The 15072-nt window shown below is 37.3% G+C and overlaps 1 protein-coding gene across 1 annotated transcript; it reads left to right on the top strand.

Moving 5' to 3' along the window:
* The first annotated feature begins 5514 nt into the window (after positions 1-5514).
* On the top strand, positions 5515-14260 carry cdkn2c (cyclin-dependent kinase inhibitor 2C (p18, inhibits CDK4)). The gene is made up of 5 exons (XM_042484031.2): positions 5515-5734; positions 6024-6103; positions 7992-8109; positions 9623-9980; positions 13509-14260. Exons 3-5 carry the CDS (start codon positions 7993-7995, stop codon positions 13511-13513), a joined length of 480 nt encoding a protein of 159 aa, XP_042339965.2. The 5' UTR covers positions 5515-5734; positions 6024-6103; position 7992; the 3' UTR covers positions 13514-14260.
* The last annotated feature ends 812 nt before the right edge of the window (positions 14261-15072 follow it).

Below are 15072 nucleotides of genomic sequence, written 5' to 3'. Positions count from 1 at the left end.
GTAATAATACACGGGGCAATGTTACAAGGCACCACCTTTTATTATATTTTTGTGGGCACAGCATATTTTAATTGTTAATTTAATTTCTCTGATCGTGATTCCAATATGATTCCCTGATAAACTATAGACCTATGTATATTTATGTGTGTGTGTGTGTGTGTGTATATGTGACTGTGTTGTGTGTATAGAGAGATAGATATACCATTATCTGATTATCACATAAATATGAAAACTGACAGCACCGATTAGATGTTGTTGCTAATAAGCTAAGCTATTTCAAGAGGAATGCTCGTGAACGAGCGCTGTTCGCTTCAAGCATTCGGGTCATCTGTGTGAGCGAGCCAGTGAGTCGGAGTCAGTGCTCGGGGAGACTCGGCCGCACTCGGCCGCGTTCGGCTGTCGTTAATCACTTTTACGCATGCTCTATGGTCCAGTAGATCCGGGTATTTTACACTTTTCTAAACCTGGAAAAAGTGTTCCCTGCTGCTTCATGCCATGCGCCATGGATGTACATACATACATATTATATATATGTGTGTGTGTGTGTGTGTGTGTGTGTGTGTGTGTGTATATATATATATATATATATATATACACACACACACACACACACATATATATATATACACACATAGATGTATTTATTATGTAAACATACATACATATAAGCTTACAACAAAAACAATGACAAATGGGTGCAATGCAAGCTTCTACCAGCAGATGCCAATGCAGAGCGAACCGGTTTTAAAAAGTTTTTTTCCCTTTCTTAGGGAAAGACAGTGTTCGTTGGTGCAATGCGTTGGAATAAGCAGCGTTAAGCATGGACAGATTATGATTATGACACAACGGGGCCCTGGACATGGCAATGGAGGGTAAGAAGAAATATGGCAAAATGAAGGTCTATCCAAAGACTGGTCTCTGATCAGATGCATTTCCAGGGTGTGAGTGTTACACCAAAATCCGTGACCCATCAGATTCTGTGACTTTTCTTACAAAGTAAGTTTGCCTTTTTTCCCATGCCCTTTCAGTTTTTTTTGTTTTCCTTATCTGTAACTCCAAGTTCCCTTTCTTTGGGAAAGATATGAGCAGCTTAAGCAGTCCTTCACTCTGCTCTGGCTGAGTTTAGAGATGTACCCAGTACAGGGGCAGACTAAACCATTTCGGGCCTTATAGGGGTGTGACTGCAGAGACAAATTATTCAGAAATGTTAAAAAAAAATGCAAACAAAACCCAACTTTAAGTCCTCCCCAACTATAGCACACATTAGAATCTGGCAGATCACAGAAATATCCCGAAATTGTAGCATATGTAACAAAGCAATGGGCTGTGCATTGGCAATACAACTGAAATTCCTACTTGTGTCACAGAACCCGATGTGTCACAGTAAAATTGGTACAACACTAGCCAAACCTACAGATTTGCCTCAAACCAGGGTAAATCTCATTAGGTCTATCTTTTGTGGCTGGGTTGGTGTGATGGGAGTTCCCACTTCTCATCATCATCTCTCTCTTTTTATCATATCATAATGAGTAACACTCTCTGTTTGATCATATTGTTAGTGTCATATGACGAACCACTGTGTTGATCTTTTGGTGTAAATCCTTGTTCTCTCTGTACTGTGCATGATGACGTATACTGTGTGATAAATCATGTCATTGTTTATGTTTGTCTTGTTTGAAGGACAAACTGTAACCAGGTCAAGATAATGCACTGTATTTTATTCCCGCATCTCCTCTGCTCTTGGACCTTTCTTTCGCGTCGTCTCATGCTGGAGAGAGCAGGGGTCCATTTGCAAACGCTTGAATTAAACTATCAGAAAGACAACTGTTGGCTCTGTGTTGTACTTAATAATTTTCCAGAACATTGGTTTCGTTGGATTGGGTGGATTGAGGTATGGACTCACAGACTCCAACATTCTGTTGCTTCAACAATGGGGCATTTTAAGGATTGGAATTTTGCTCAGACAACAAACAGGCAGGTGCCATTGCCCTGGCTGCCACCTGCCCCCATGCCTGCCTACGCCCATGATTCACAAGAGGAAATAAAAAATACCAATATGAATAGGCTATGTAGGCCTGCCAGTAACGTGCTTGAGTGCACTAAGCTCACAAACACAGTCTCAAGTGTCAGGCAAGAGCGGAAGTGGAAATCTCCTGCAATTACAAATGCGTAGGCAACACTTGACTCTTTATCATTAACTGGACCTTTTGTCTTCATGCACAGCTACTTACGCACCATGTTGTGTACCGTGACAGCATGGATGAATTGCTGAACAGGTCTATAGACACATGCCTAGGGGCCCAAAATGTCAGGGCACCCCCTGACCTTCACCTGCCACCAGCAGCCTCCGAGGGTGTAAAATGGAGCCAATGTGAAAGTGCCAAAAACTGCAGTTCTTTGAAATAGCCACTTGAGACTGGCTCCGGAAGAGAGTCAATCCCTGTAGACCCCCACGTTAAAATGCCCACAGCAGAAAAAAACGCATTTAAAGCCTGGTGCAAAAAATAGTTTTGGTCTCTCAAGCTAATTTCAAAATTCATGTCAGCTGTACAAGGGTGATTTTTTTTTTCATTTTTCAGCTAGTTTACATCTTATTAAGGCCCAAAGTTCAACATATTTAAGAGCAGGGCCACTTGGGTGACACACTGTCTGCAAGGCTACAGTCTGTGAGTCTCCTCCACATAAGCAGACTCACAGCCAAATATTGTCACTTCTGGTTCCAAAAAACAAAGATGGTGACAGTCAAAATGCCATACCTGAGGCTTTAAAATGGCAGTCCATAAACCCATGGGTGACATCACAGTAGCTATGGCTATTATTTATACAATCTATGCCTGCAACCTATCTCTCAAATTAACATGTACCAAGTTATGAAAAATTTCATCCTCTGTACAGTTGCCATCGATATTGAAATTAGCTATAGAGGCTATTTTATGTTTATTTCTGATGTAAGGCTGAACATTTTCAACCAGGAGTGAAGTCACGGTAGCTTCGTCCATTATTTGTACGGTCTTTGCCTTCAACCTGTCACGAAAATTAACATGTATCGACCAGGAAGTGATTCAAAATTGTTTCAAAGAGACAACATTTAAAAAAAAATAAAAACACAAAGAGATACAAAGAAATTGCAAATAGACACAAAATAACTACAGCAATAGGCTAAATAACTACAAAGAGACACTAAATGAGCGTATACAAAATTACTGTAAAGAGACCAAAAACCACAAAACGATGTGTAACAACTACAGAGAGCTGCAAAATGATAAAATAAAAGCACCAAAAATCAACACAAAGTCTGTGTGTTTTGTTCCTGTATAGGAGAGGTGGTGGGGCCTTTTGCATGTCTGTGCCCATGTGCCCATTGTTTCATAATACGCCTATGCAGAAGTCTATTGAGGATTAGGTCTACACTTGAGAGTGCCAGTCATGAAACCCAATATGACCTTGTTCCTTTTTCCACTGTAGTACTACACAGTATACTCATCTAACAGCACAAGGCCTCAGGACAGCCCTCACACAATCCAAACCAACCAAACTATAGATAAAGAAAACTATATCAACTATGGGACTTCTACCACAAAAACTCAAAACGAACTTCAGTGCTATTTGGCTCTAAACAGACGATACACAACTATCTGAGTGCCATGACAGATCTGAAGCTGATACAGACGCTAAGTATGTACAGACTCTGTGATCACATCCTGGCCACAGAGACTGGCTGAAAGACCTGGCTGCCCAGAGACAGCAGGCTGTGTCAACTCTGTCCACAGAGAGAGGTGCAGACAGAGCAACATTTCCTGATTAAATGTAACGCATATGAAGACAACAAAACAACGTTCTTTTTAAAAATTACATGTTAACTCCAAGATATTGATGCCTTCTCAGATCAGATTAAAATGCAACATCTACTTGGAGAATATAGTATCAGCTCCGTAGAAGCAGCAAGAGACGTCAGTGCATGTCACAGCCCGAGAGATACAAGACATGATGGCTGGAGTTCCTTTTCTCCTTCAGCTCACACTCAGTCTTTTAATTCACTCAATTTACTCTACTTTTTTTGTGTGTATTACACTACACTTGATTCTATGAATTTGTATTAAACCTTTGAAACCTGAAGTGATACCACTTTTCTTGTGCTGCTTTCAGAGGCCTTTTACAAGTATTTAAACCTTTGAACTCTGGGCTAATTGGTGCAATCTATTTTTTAAAAAACAGGGAAAAGGCAATTAGCAACTTGATGAGAAAAGTTCCACAAATTTCAAGAAATTCAATTTCAGAAAGTCATTTTTAAAAAGCTAAGGAAAAAATGTCTAGGGAAAACAGAAGAATGCTAAGTAAAAATTATATTTAGAGCTAATTATTAGAATTATAGATTTAAAAAATTGTTAAAGAATTTTTTTTTTTTTTTTTGCTCTTTTTCCATGTAATTCCTTGTTTTCCCTTTTTTAAAATGCATTTATTTATTAGTAATTTTCAGGTAATTTTCTTTTTTCTTTCTTTTTTTTTTTTTTTTTAAATAATTTTTGGATAATTTCTTTTTCCATTGCTCATTGCCTTCCTCCCGTGTTTTTCAAAAAAATAAACATAATCTGCTCAGGTTTCAAAGTGTTAATATAAAACAAACAAACAAACAAACAGTAATTACCTATACATACAGCAGATCTATAATGCACACACATATGCAAAATGTGTTTATAGGTAAACATATATGAGACATATGAGTTAGGCTATACATACAGTATATAAATACAGTGTGTGTGTGTGTGTGTGTGTGTGTGTGTGTGTGTGTATAACCTATGTAAAAAAATATATATATATAAGTTCTAGTTTCTTTACTTATTTACTAGTTTTAAACCTTATTTTACTATATTTTACTAATACTGTAATTTATTTGATCTGTTGTCAATATAATTCACTGTATTTTATTGCAATTGTGCTTTGGCAACGCATGAATGCATGTACAATGTAAATGAAAGCGGACATGATCAGCATCCCCCTGGAGTGGTCTGTGGTCTCCCTGACAAAATATCCATAATCCAACCAATAATGTTCAGATCAAGACAAAGTGATTTAAAAGCCTTCTGCAACCAAAAAATTACAGTGCCCAGGCTTTATCACGCCATCGAGTTCATAAAAGTTTTTCTGCTGTAGTGGCGCATTAATTCTGCAGGGGTAGCCTGTACAGTAAGTCGCTACACACCTGACCTCAGTGATGCATCAGATACCAAACATGCAGGAAATATAAAGTCCCATCGCTAGAGGGCGGCACGATGAAAGGAAAGTGAAAGATGGTTACAGCCCATGACCCAGAAAAACCCCTCTCTTCATCGTGCATTTGAAATTATAATCACAGATGAAGCAGGACACACTGATTATATCGATGTGCTAATAATGTGACTGTTCGGCCTGCGGTCCACCTTTGTCAGCGCTGCGCTGTCCCTGCATCATTAAGCTCCGTTACTGTCCCGCCTATCATTTAGCTGCTGTCCAATCACACCAGCATCAGTTTTTGGCGAGTCGTTCAAAAAATGTAGTGTCTTAGCTGAACTGTAAAGACAACTACCCTGCCTCCCGCAGCTCAATCTGCACATTAGATGAACCACGCTTTGTGATGACAGAGACCGTATTTCAGCAGGAGCTTCACGATGCTCGGACTTTTAGCCTGAAGGGAATTTTGAAGAAAATTCAATCGGATACCGTTGTTACACTGCTTCATGGAGGATTATTGTATTCGGTAGGTTTATTTTTGAAAATGGAAGATACCTCGTGATGACTGCGATCTTTTCCCCTCTCCCCTCTGTCTCCCTCTCTCTGTCTCCGTCTCTCTCTGTGTCTCCGTCTCTCGTGCTGACAGCAGGACATGGTGGCCGCCGCACAGAGAGACGCATTTTTTAGATACATTATGTCAAAATCATCACAAAATGAGCGGGAAGTGACATCACATATTTTGAACGATATGCGTAGGTGTAACTATTTGGAGTCCATTTATTTATTTTGTTATTGTTGTTATTTTGCTTTTCTAGCGGTCGACTCGGGATGGCACGCAGTGAGCAGTTACTCGGAGGAAGGCTTTTGTTATGGTTTTAATCACATTTTAAGCAAGGTGGGTTTTCTCAAATATAAATATAGATTTGAGCGTAGAATACTAAAGTTATTATATGCATGTAGGTTATATCCTACATACAATAACGTTTAGGTCTATTATAAATGCATCAGGGTATATAATAGGGAAAAGAAACTATAAAGGTGATCGTGTTTTCGATTAAATTTAGTTTCTGCTCCAGATCACCCGCAGCACATCGGATCACAAGACAGGCAGAGCAGCGAGAGAGTGCTAAAACAAAATGTGGGGGAAGCAATTGTTGTTTTACATATAATTATGTCTCAAATGCATCAAAATGAAGTATGCCAGTCACCAAGAGGTGGCAGAATGTCTTTTGCAGTAACAACCACAACTTTATATTCAGAAATCTTAAAAGTAGGCTATTTACACACCAATCAATTTAAAGTCAAACGTAGTTCACAGGGTTAGACGGATTTATTGTCCATCGGGATGCTGACTGAGCACTAAAATCCTTAGTAAACAAATTAATTGTGAAGGTGAGAAGTATCACCGTGTAAAATGCACGGACACGTCTGCAAATGTTTTCTATCATGTGTTTGAAACTGAAACATAAAAAATGTATACATTCTAAGGCTACCACACACCCACACAAATACGCGTGTCTGTGTGTGAGTATTTATTTTATTATTTATAATATGTATGAAGCTAGGCTATGTATGTATGTATCATTCACATCATTATTTTTATTGTTATTACCATAATTATATTATCAGTGGGCTAGTTTACTTTATCATTATTATTATAGTAGTAGTAGTAGTAGTAGTAGTAGTAGTAGAAGTAGTAGTAGTAGTAACAGTACTAGTATCCTAAATACATTTTTTACAGTGTCAGTCTAAGATCAGGTCAAGCCCACATACAGTGTGATGTTTGTGGGAGGGAAACATCTATAAGATATTCTTGATCAGGCCTCCATCAGAAACATTGGCTTGTATTTGTTTATGTATATTTTACAAAAATGACTGACACACTCTGCAATGCCTCTGCAAAATGTGGGAAAATAATTGTTTTTACATTAATTCTGTGTAATTATGACGTAAAATGCATCTATATTAAATTAAGTATGCCAGTCACCCTGAGGTGGCAGTGTGTCTTTTGCAGCTGGACTTTCTTAACTAACATAACTTTATATATGTTGAAAGTATTTGGATGCAAATCAATTTGAATTTGAAGTTAAATGTAGATCATTAGACATATAAGGACATATTCCCATCTGGATGCTGATTAAGCACCAAAATCATGATGCCATAAGTATAACATTAACTGGAAAGTGAAAAGTATTCAAGTGTAAAATGAACATCTGCAAATTTCTTGAGGGGAGCTAGGTAAAAGTTAGATGTAGTAAAAGTAAATGAAATATGTATAGTATGAAAATGTATAAAATGTTTAATATACGTATTTTATTATATATAGTTCTTAGAATGTATAGCTTCTGGTTCCTCATCAATCAATATTACAAAATTATTTTAAAATCAAATTGAACATTTTTCATGCAATTCTACCCCCAAAATAAGTAATAATAATAATAATTATTATTATTATTGTTATTATTGCTATTATTGTTATTATTATTGTTGTTGTTATTATTATTATTATCATTATTATTATTATTATTATTATTCAGTAGGCTGTGCTGTACTGCACAGCCATTCCCAAATGTTTTGATATTTTTTACAGCGTCAGAGTTACTTTTGTGCAGGTCAAGCCCATGTATGGTGTGATGGTAAGAGGGAGGTGCCTGTAAGAGATGTACTTAATCAGACTTTCATTCTGGGTTACAGTTCTTCTGCACACATCTTGTGAGAATCATTGCCTTTTACCTGTTTTTACTTTTTTCTTTTCTTTTCTTTCTTTTTTTTTTTTTTACAAGAATGGCTGAGACACTCTGCAATGCCTCTGCCAAAGGAAACTTGAGCCAAGTGTTGCTTTTGCTGCAAAATGGAACAGATGTTAATGGCTTTAACAAATACAACAGGACTGCACTGCAGGTTGGTGTAAACCCCTTTTTAAATTAGTTTGTGTCGACATTAAATTAAAAAAAATAGTTTTGTTCACGTTTTTTTCCTGTTTTGTTTTGTCTTTGTGTGCATCTTGTGACTTCCTTGTTTTACTGTGCTGTTGTAGGCCTACACAATATAAAGCCTAATCATATTTTATCCTCAAATATCATGTAATCTTTGATCATATATATCCTATATACAATTAAATAATATAGATCAGTATTAAAAAGTTTCAGATTACAAAATCTGTGAGCAGATGGAAGAGGGGAGTTTGGCCTCTATCTGACCTCATAGTCAAAATAGCTGAACAGTTTACCAAAAACATTTTGAAATTCATGGCCTTGTTGTAATTAATTATTTCAAATCAGATAATCAGAAATGCATGTATTAAAATCGAGCAAATCTGTTTGTTTGGGTTTTTTTTCTGGAAAAATAAGGTGCCTTTTTTACCACTATCAGTTTCACACAACTAAATAAAGATTTCCAGCATAGTTTTTGACCCCAAGAAAGAAGTTATACAAAGAATAAACCCATTTCAGTGTTGCAAAGGTTACAGGAGACGCATGATAAATTTGATGGTCACTGGTAGAGTGAGAGAAAGGAAAAACAAAATGGTGGTGGTGGGTAAAATGGTGAGTGAGGAACAGTTCTTACACAATGCCTGGTTCTGCTTGAATTTTTGCACACTCCTAGATTTCCTTAAAACAGTTTGCATAAGTAATGTATATGTATAAGTAATGTACATGCAGGTCAATAATAGTAATGGCAATACTACTTTTGCCTCTATTACAAATAATTTAGCAATAATAATGATATTTTAACATTTTGACTGCAACTGGGTCATTTTAGTCTCATCTTAATAATAAATCTATGCAGACAGAGCAATGTCCCTATGTGCATGCATGGGAGTGTGTGTGTATATATACACATTATATATATACATATGTGTGTGTGTGTGTGTGTTGTGTAGATAGATAGATAAATAGATAGATTGTTAGATAGATATTTCTTGTTTTGTCCATACCTCAAATACATTCAGTGTAATAGATGAACAAAGAAATTACAAAATATTCACATTTAAAAGAATTTCAAATTAATTATTTTTGTTTACTTTTTATTTCTTTAAAAAAAACATTCAAATATGCGAGGATAGTATTTTTTCTAAGCCTAAAACGACCTCTGATGATTTCTTGTTTTGTCCACACTCCAAAGATATTCAGTTTACTGTCAAAGTGGAGCAAGAGAAAACAAAAGAAAAGAAAACAGAAATATTTAAATTAATGAAGCTGGAATCAAAGAATTTCGACTGCTTTTTCTTGAAAAAAAAAAAAAGCCACGCAAATAGATTAATCGACTTCTCAGATTAGTTGGCTATTAATTGAATAGAGAAGTTGATAGCTAATCAAGTTTCCAGTCAGCCATTTTTATTATAACTTTATATTTCTACACTTGCTATGTTTATCTATTGTTTGTTGATTTTCTTCCCTCTTTAACTGTGCAGGTCGTGATGTTGGGGAACGACGCCTTAGTCAAGGCTCTTCTGGAGGCGGGGGCAGACCCCAACATACGAGACCCGGTCCACAATCTCACCGTGACGCACGACGCCGCGCGTGAAGGATTCGTTGATTCTGTTCGCGCGCTGGTGGACCACGGGGCAGATATTAATCTCGTGGACGAGAAAGGTAACCTGCCGCTGCACCTGGCCGCCAGGGAGGGTCACCTCGAGGTGGTCCAGCTGCTGATCGGACTCACCGCGGACCCTCGAGCCACAAACGGCCTGGGACACACCGCGGCGCAGCTCGCGCACATCCACAAAAGAGAGGATGCTGCCAAATACATCAACGATTATTTGAGCTCACGTGAGTGAATTCAATTTCCCCCCAATGTTTTTCCTATGAAATAGCTTCCAGCAAAAAACGCAAGGCATTCTTATAAAGATGGTTTCCTCTCTTAAAGATTCAAAGGCAAATTTAATAGGCCTATCCAGTTGCTGTTTCGGGCCTAATGTGAATTTCTGAATTTGTTTTGGGAGCGGTCAGCAGTAAACCGTGCTTTTTCAAACAAAGAGAATATTTCTGTAACTCCCCCAGAACAATATAGCCCATAAAATAAATAAATATAAGCTGAAAACTACTGGTCTTTTGACAAAGTCTGTAAGCCAATGTGATAATGATTTCAGGTTTAAGAGCCGTGCTGCCGATATCAGCCTCTGTATGTTGCATAGTGGCTCTCATAAGAGAAGAAAGAACCACAAATTAAACAAAATGAATAAGCCGAGTTTCATTTACATTTTGTTACTCATATTCATGACTCAAAAAGTAGGCGTTGGTATCTTTGTGACTGACAATTATAGGCATATATATTCTAATAATAACAGTGGTAGGCCCTAACGGTAACGTGAGTTTAATGAAAACAAGAAGAGTAAATGTGAGAACACGGGATTCTGATTATAATAATAACAACCATATAAGCCCTACATGTTTCTGATTATTTTAAGTCTAACGCGGCATATATAATATCTCAGCACATTTTAGACCAACTATTGCAACGGATTGCCACAATTTCGTTTTGACTGTGGTTGCGTTATTTGTCAAGGCTGTACAATAGGTGTAGCCCCTTTACAATACACGCTATATAAAGGCTAAAAATATTTAAATCAGAATAAAATAAAATACATCAACGAGTCGAGATATTTATTCAGATCATTACTCTACTTAGAAATACTTTGATTTATAATGGAAATTAGGGTTATGCAAAAGTGCAGGCTATGTAAAACATTAAATGTGTGTTATTTACAGCCACGCATCTCTAGGAAATGTGCAAAATGTTAGCCCTAAAAAATCGTTGTTATTGTTTGATTTTAAACTAAGCCTCCAACAGAAATATAGAGCTTTTTCACGCTGTTGAATACAGGTCCTTTTTAGTCTGAGATTAAACTCTGTAATATAAGGCCTTACTTTATGCCTGACATCCCTTTTTATGTTACTTGCGGTGTCATGATGAGAGGGTGACACTTGTCATTTACCACCCTTTTGAAAGAGCGGTTATTCCCATGCTTTCCTGTTCTGATGCATGTTAATACATGTTTTTCCATCTGATTACACTCGTTTCATAATAGGACAAGTATCAGTGTAACAAAATGGCTTCAGCCTGCACACGACGACCGAAAAGCAGAATCTCCTGTAGGTTTTTGCCTCGACATATCCACCGGAATCGAAAGTGAAAGTGTTTTTGATGCTGCTAAAACTGTGTTTCTTTTGTCTGTGTCTGGGGGTAGTGTTGGGGACTTACCAGATAAAAACGCTGCTCCACATTAAGCTCAGGCTGGTTTTGGTCGTAGGTCATAGGTGAGGTTTGGCAAGGCAAAACTTTAGGGAATGCATGTGAGTTAATAAGTCACTGCAGTGTGTGTGTGTGTGTGTGTGTGCTGGATCAGATACCTATGGAACCAGTTATTGTTCAGGTTAGAAAGGTTATTTTTTCTGCTTGTCATACAGTATACATACATGATATATATATATTGTAACGTCCGGCAAGACGTTGGAAAGAAAGGCGACGGTTTATCAGTACGCCACTTTATTACTGAACTGGTTACTGTAGGCCGTAACCACGCACAAAACAAAAATAAAATAATACAGGCACAGATCAACTTGGCTGCTCTCTGGCACCTCACACTTGCCCTCTCTCACACACATACACACACAGACTCTTCACCTTCTCACTCCTACCCCGCCCCCTCTCTCCTCTCAGCCATTCACACGCCTAACTCAGCTCTCAAGATGCATTCAGGTAACAAGAGAGGTAGGAACTTACAGAACATCTGCACGTAACAGCATCCAACATTAACATAGCAGCAGAGTTGCTACAATATATAATCACCTGGGCTTTTGCAGCGCCATACAACTACTCATTTTAGCCTAAATCTAAAACAGGGTTACAATAGCCTACTTTTTAAATTAATATCCCAGCAAACCAAAAAATACAAAATAAGTGGTAGGACATTTTTGCAACCCTGTTTAATTCTAATGTTATTTGATAACAGCTAATGCATCAATGCTCTGATTAGATAATATAAATACATTTTTTTTTTTTTAAAATGGCTTAAAAATGAGTTATAATGAGAGTTATTTTCTTACCATATTGCCCAGCCCTATGCTTCCGCATATTGTTAGCAATGTGCTGTTTTGATTTCGTGTACAACGGCTTGTTTAACACTCTAAAGGGATATAATGATTACTAATTATTATTACCAATCACAATGACCTCAGATCTGTACTTTTAGCCCGTTGTCAGCTCAGAGAATGACCTCATGGTCAACATTTAGGCATAAGCTGCTTTATTTATTAACGTAATTAATAGATATCAACATTATTTGCTTGCTCTTTTTAAAAAACAGACATAGTATAGGCTGTAATAAGAGATGATATTTTTTGTAGTGTGGTGTCTCCTCTCCTCTGTGTGTGTGGCTCGTGAGTGTGTGTGTGTGTGTGCGCGCGCCTGCCTGCCTCACACTGCTGTCATTGAAGAGCTGGAAAACAGCAGCACACTGTCAAAGCACTGCAGCATTGTAGATACATCAATGTTAGCAACATGCACGTTAACAAAGTGAGGGGCGTTTGCATGCTTAAAACCGGAATTTGGACCATTGGAGGCTGCGATTTTGTTTTTAGTTGAATGTCACCACAAAGTCCTAATCATAGCCTACTTTTTTCACTTGAGTTTTTAATCTTTCTGCCCGAATGTGGACGAAAATAAAACCTTAAGTAACGATGGGTTGTTTTTAAAAGAAGCGTTATCTTATTTTTCTTACCTTAAGGCCCTGTCACATATAATCTTCGTCAGAAACCTTCGCAGCTTAGATCAGGGGCCACCAAGTGACCCGAAACTGTTCAAATGTGTCTTTAAAGGGTGACATCACGTTTAAAAGCATTTTAAAAAGTCATTGTGTGACTTTTTGAGCGTTCAGGCCTGTACGCGAGGCCTGCTAAGAGGAGGGCTGTACAATTTATGAATCAACGAGGGGAACGGAGGAGGCGGAGTCAGCCATATATGGGCCTCAGTCCGGAAGTCTTCGGACTGTATAGAGTTTGGATTGGTCTGACCCGTGTGAGGAGGGGCCAACACAATGAGCGAGCCTCCGTCTAAAGCTAGTCGAACATTAAATACATAAAATGGGCTTCATCTTCTGTATTTTAATTGTATATAATTTTCATTTTTAGTTCCATGCAAGTGCCATGGTGAAATACATTCACTATAATACTACTTCTCAAATTGTTTCCCAGTATTATTGCTCTTATTTATTATTGCATTACTGTCACGCAGTGGTTATGTTTGCAAAGGGATACACTTGTGAAATAAACTCACTGATTTTTTTTTCTCTTTCACAGACTAAAGGAGGATGAAGATGAGATGCTTCTGCCTTTATGCTTGTATGGTTGCTGATACTTTTAACATTTGATTCTGTGTTTCTCAAATCCTTCTTTTTTATATCCCTGTAAACTAACTCAACTCCCAGAAAGTTTGTAAACAATATATTTAGGCCTACACATTTATTTATGTCTGCATGTGACATTTGGACAGAAACAGCATTCCAGGTAGGAGAAAAAAAAAATCTTATTCGGAATACCAAAATAAAAAAGTTGAATAATATTGATTAATATATGGTTCATAATAATGTTTTGTTGTAATAGTTTTTATATTTTTTTCATTATTTGAGAGCTACCTTGATTCTCACAGAGCCTCGTAAAGCTGCAACTCATCAGTAAATCAATCAATAAAATTCAGACAAGGTAAAGAGTGCGGAGGAGGCATGAACTGTGTGCAAACCAACCTCATAATTTTTCCATTTATCTATAATGTTCAAAGAACACTATCACTAACTGTGAATGACAAAATAATGCATTACATCCATGTCAACTATCTAATACAGTCCAGAACAACAGTGCAATGAGTCCGAGTTATTCAGAGGTATCTCTTTATTTTGGTTACCTCGTTGAAAAATACACAAGGACAAAATGTGAACAACACCCCTCTCCCCTCTCTCTCTGTCTTCCTCTGCTGGTAGATTAATGTGAATGCAAAAAGTGAAAACATTGCCAAAGCTTTAGCATCATATATGATAATAAAAGACAGCAATGAATTTGTGCTTGTTCCCTTTTTTATTTGTGTGTTTGTTGTCGATGGGTCTCATGTTTTGGGGGCTCAAAGGCTTCAAGGGAAAAAAGGTCATTTTGCTGCACACTTTCCCCCTTTTTTCCCCTGTGCCACTTACTCTGTACAAGATTAGTCATAATTTCCCTCTCCAAATGCACGAAGCCAGAGATTGTTCATTGTTCAAACATGCAGGGATATTCTTGTATATTCTGGACTTTAGGGAGCAACATTGACAAGAGGAGTGACATTTAAAGATGACTACATAAGTAACTTAATTTGACTGGACAAGTACTTACAAGAAAATTAGTATTTTTCCGATAAGCAACAAGGCCTAAAGTTGTAAATTCATGTCGCCTAAAGATGATCCAATAAACAAAAGGAAGATTTGATAGAGATGAGAGGCAGGTATTGTTTGCAGTGCAGTGTCTGCTCTTTGAATACAATATAGCAGCATCTGGAGAAACATATAATTAAGTGATTAAGTGATCAGGATAAGTAGAATGGAGTGAAGTCTGAACTCATCACAGCCTTAAAGCTTTTGTGATCAAACTAACATCAACCAGCATCTGCTTAAAAACGAATCTTGTTTCTTAAAAATATATAACTTTTAATTAATCTGATGCCATATTTGTGCCATATTCTCTACAACAATATCAAGAATGGCTTACCTGAAGTGTACATTAACAAACTCAGTTTATTGCAACATCCAAAATGTACACAAAGACTTTGATGTATATTTCCAGAGGTTTTGCCATGAAAAGTCAGAAAGATAAAATTCATATCTATGTGGCACTTACA

This window comes from Plectropomus leopardus, chromosome 5 (genome assembly GCF_026936395.1).
Source record: "Plectropomus leopardus strain MGB_pleo_1.0 chromosome 5, ASM2693639v1, whole genome shotgun sequence".
In the NCBI taxonomy this organism is placed as follows: Eukaryota; Metazoa; Chordata; class Actinopteri; order Perciformes; family Serranidae; genus Plectropomus; species Plectropomus leopardus.
The sequence above is the reverse complement of the archived record's forward strand: the minus strand, read 5'-3'. Positions and strand labels throughout refer to the sequence as shown.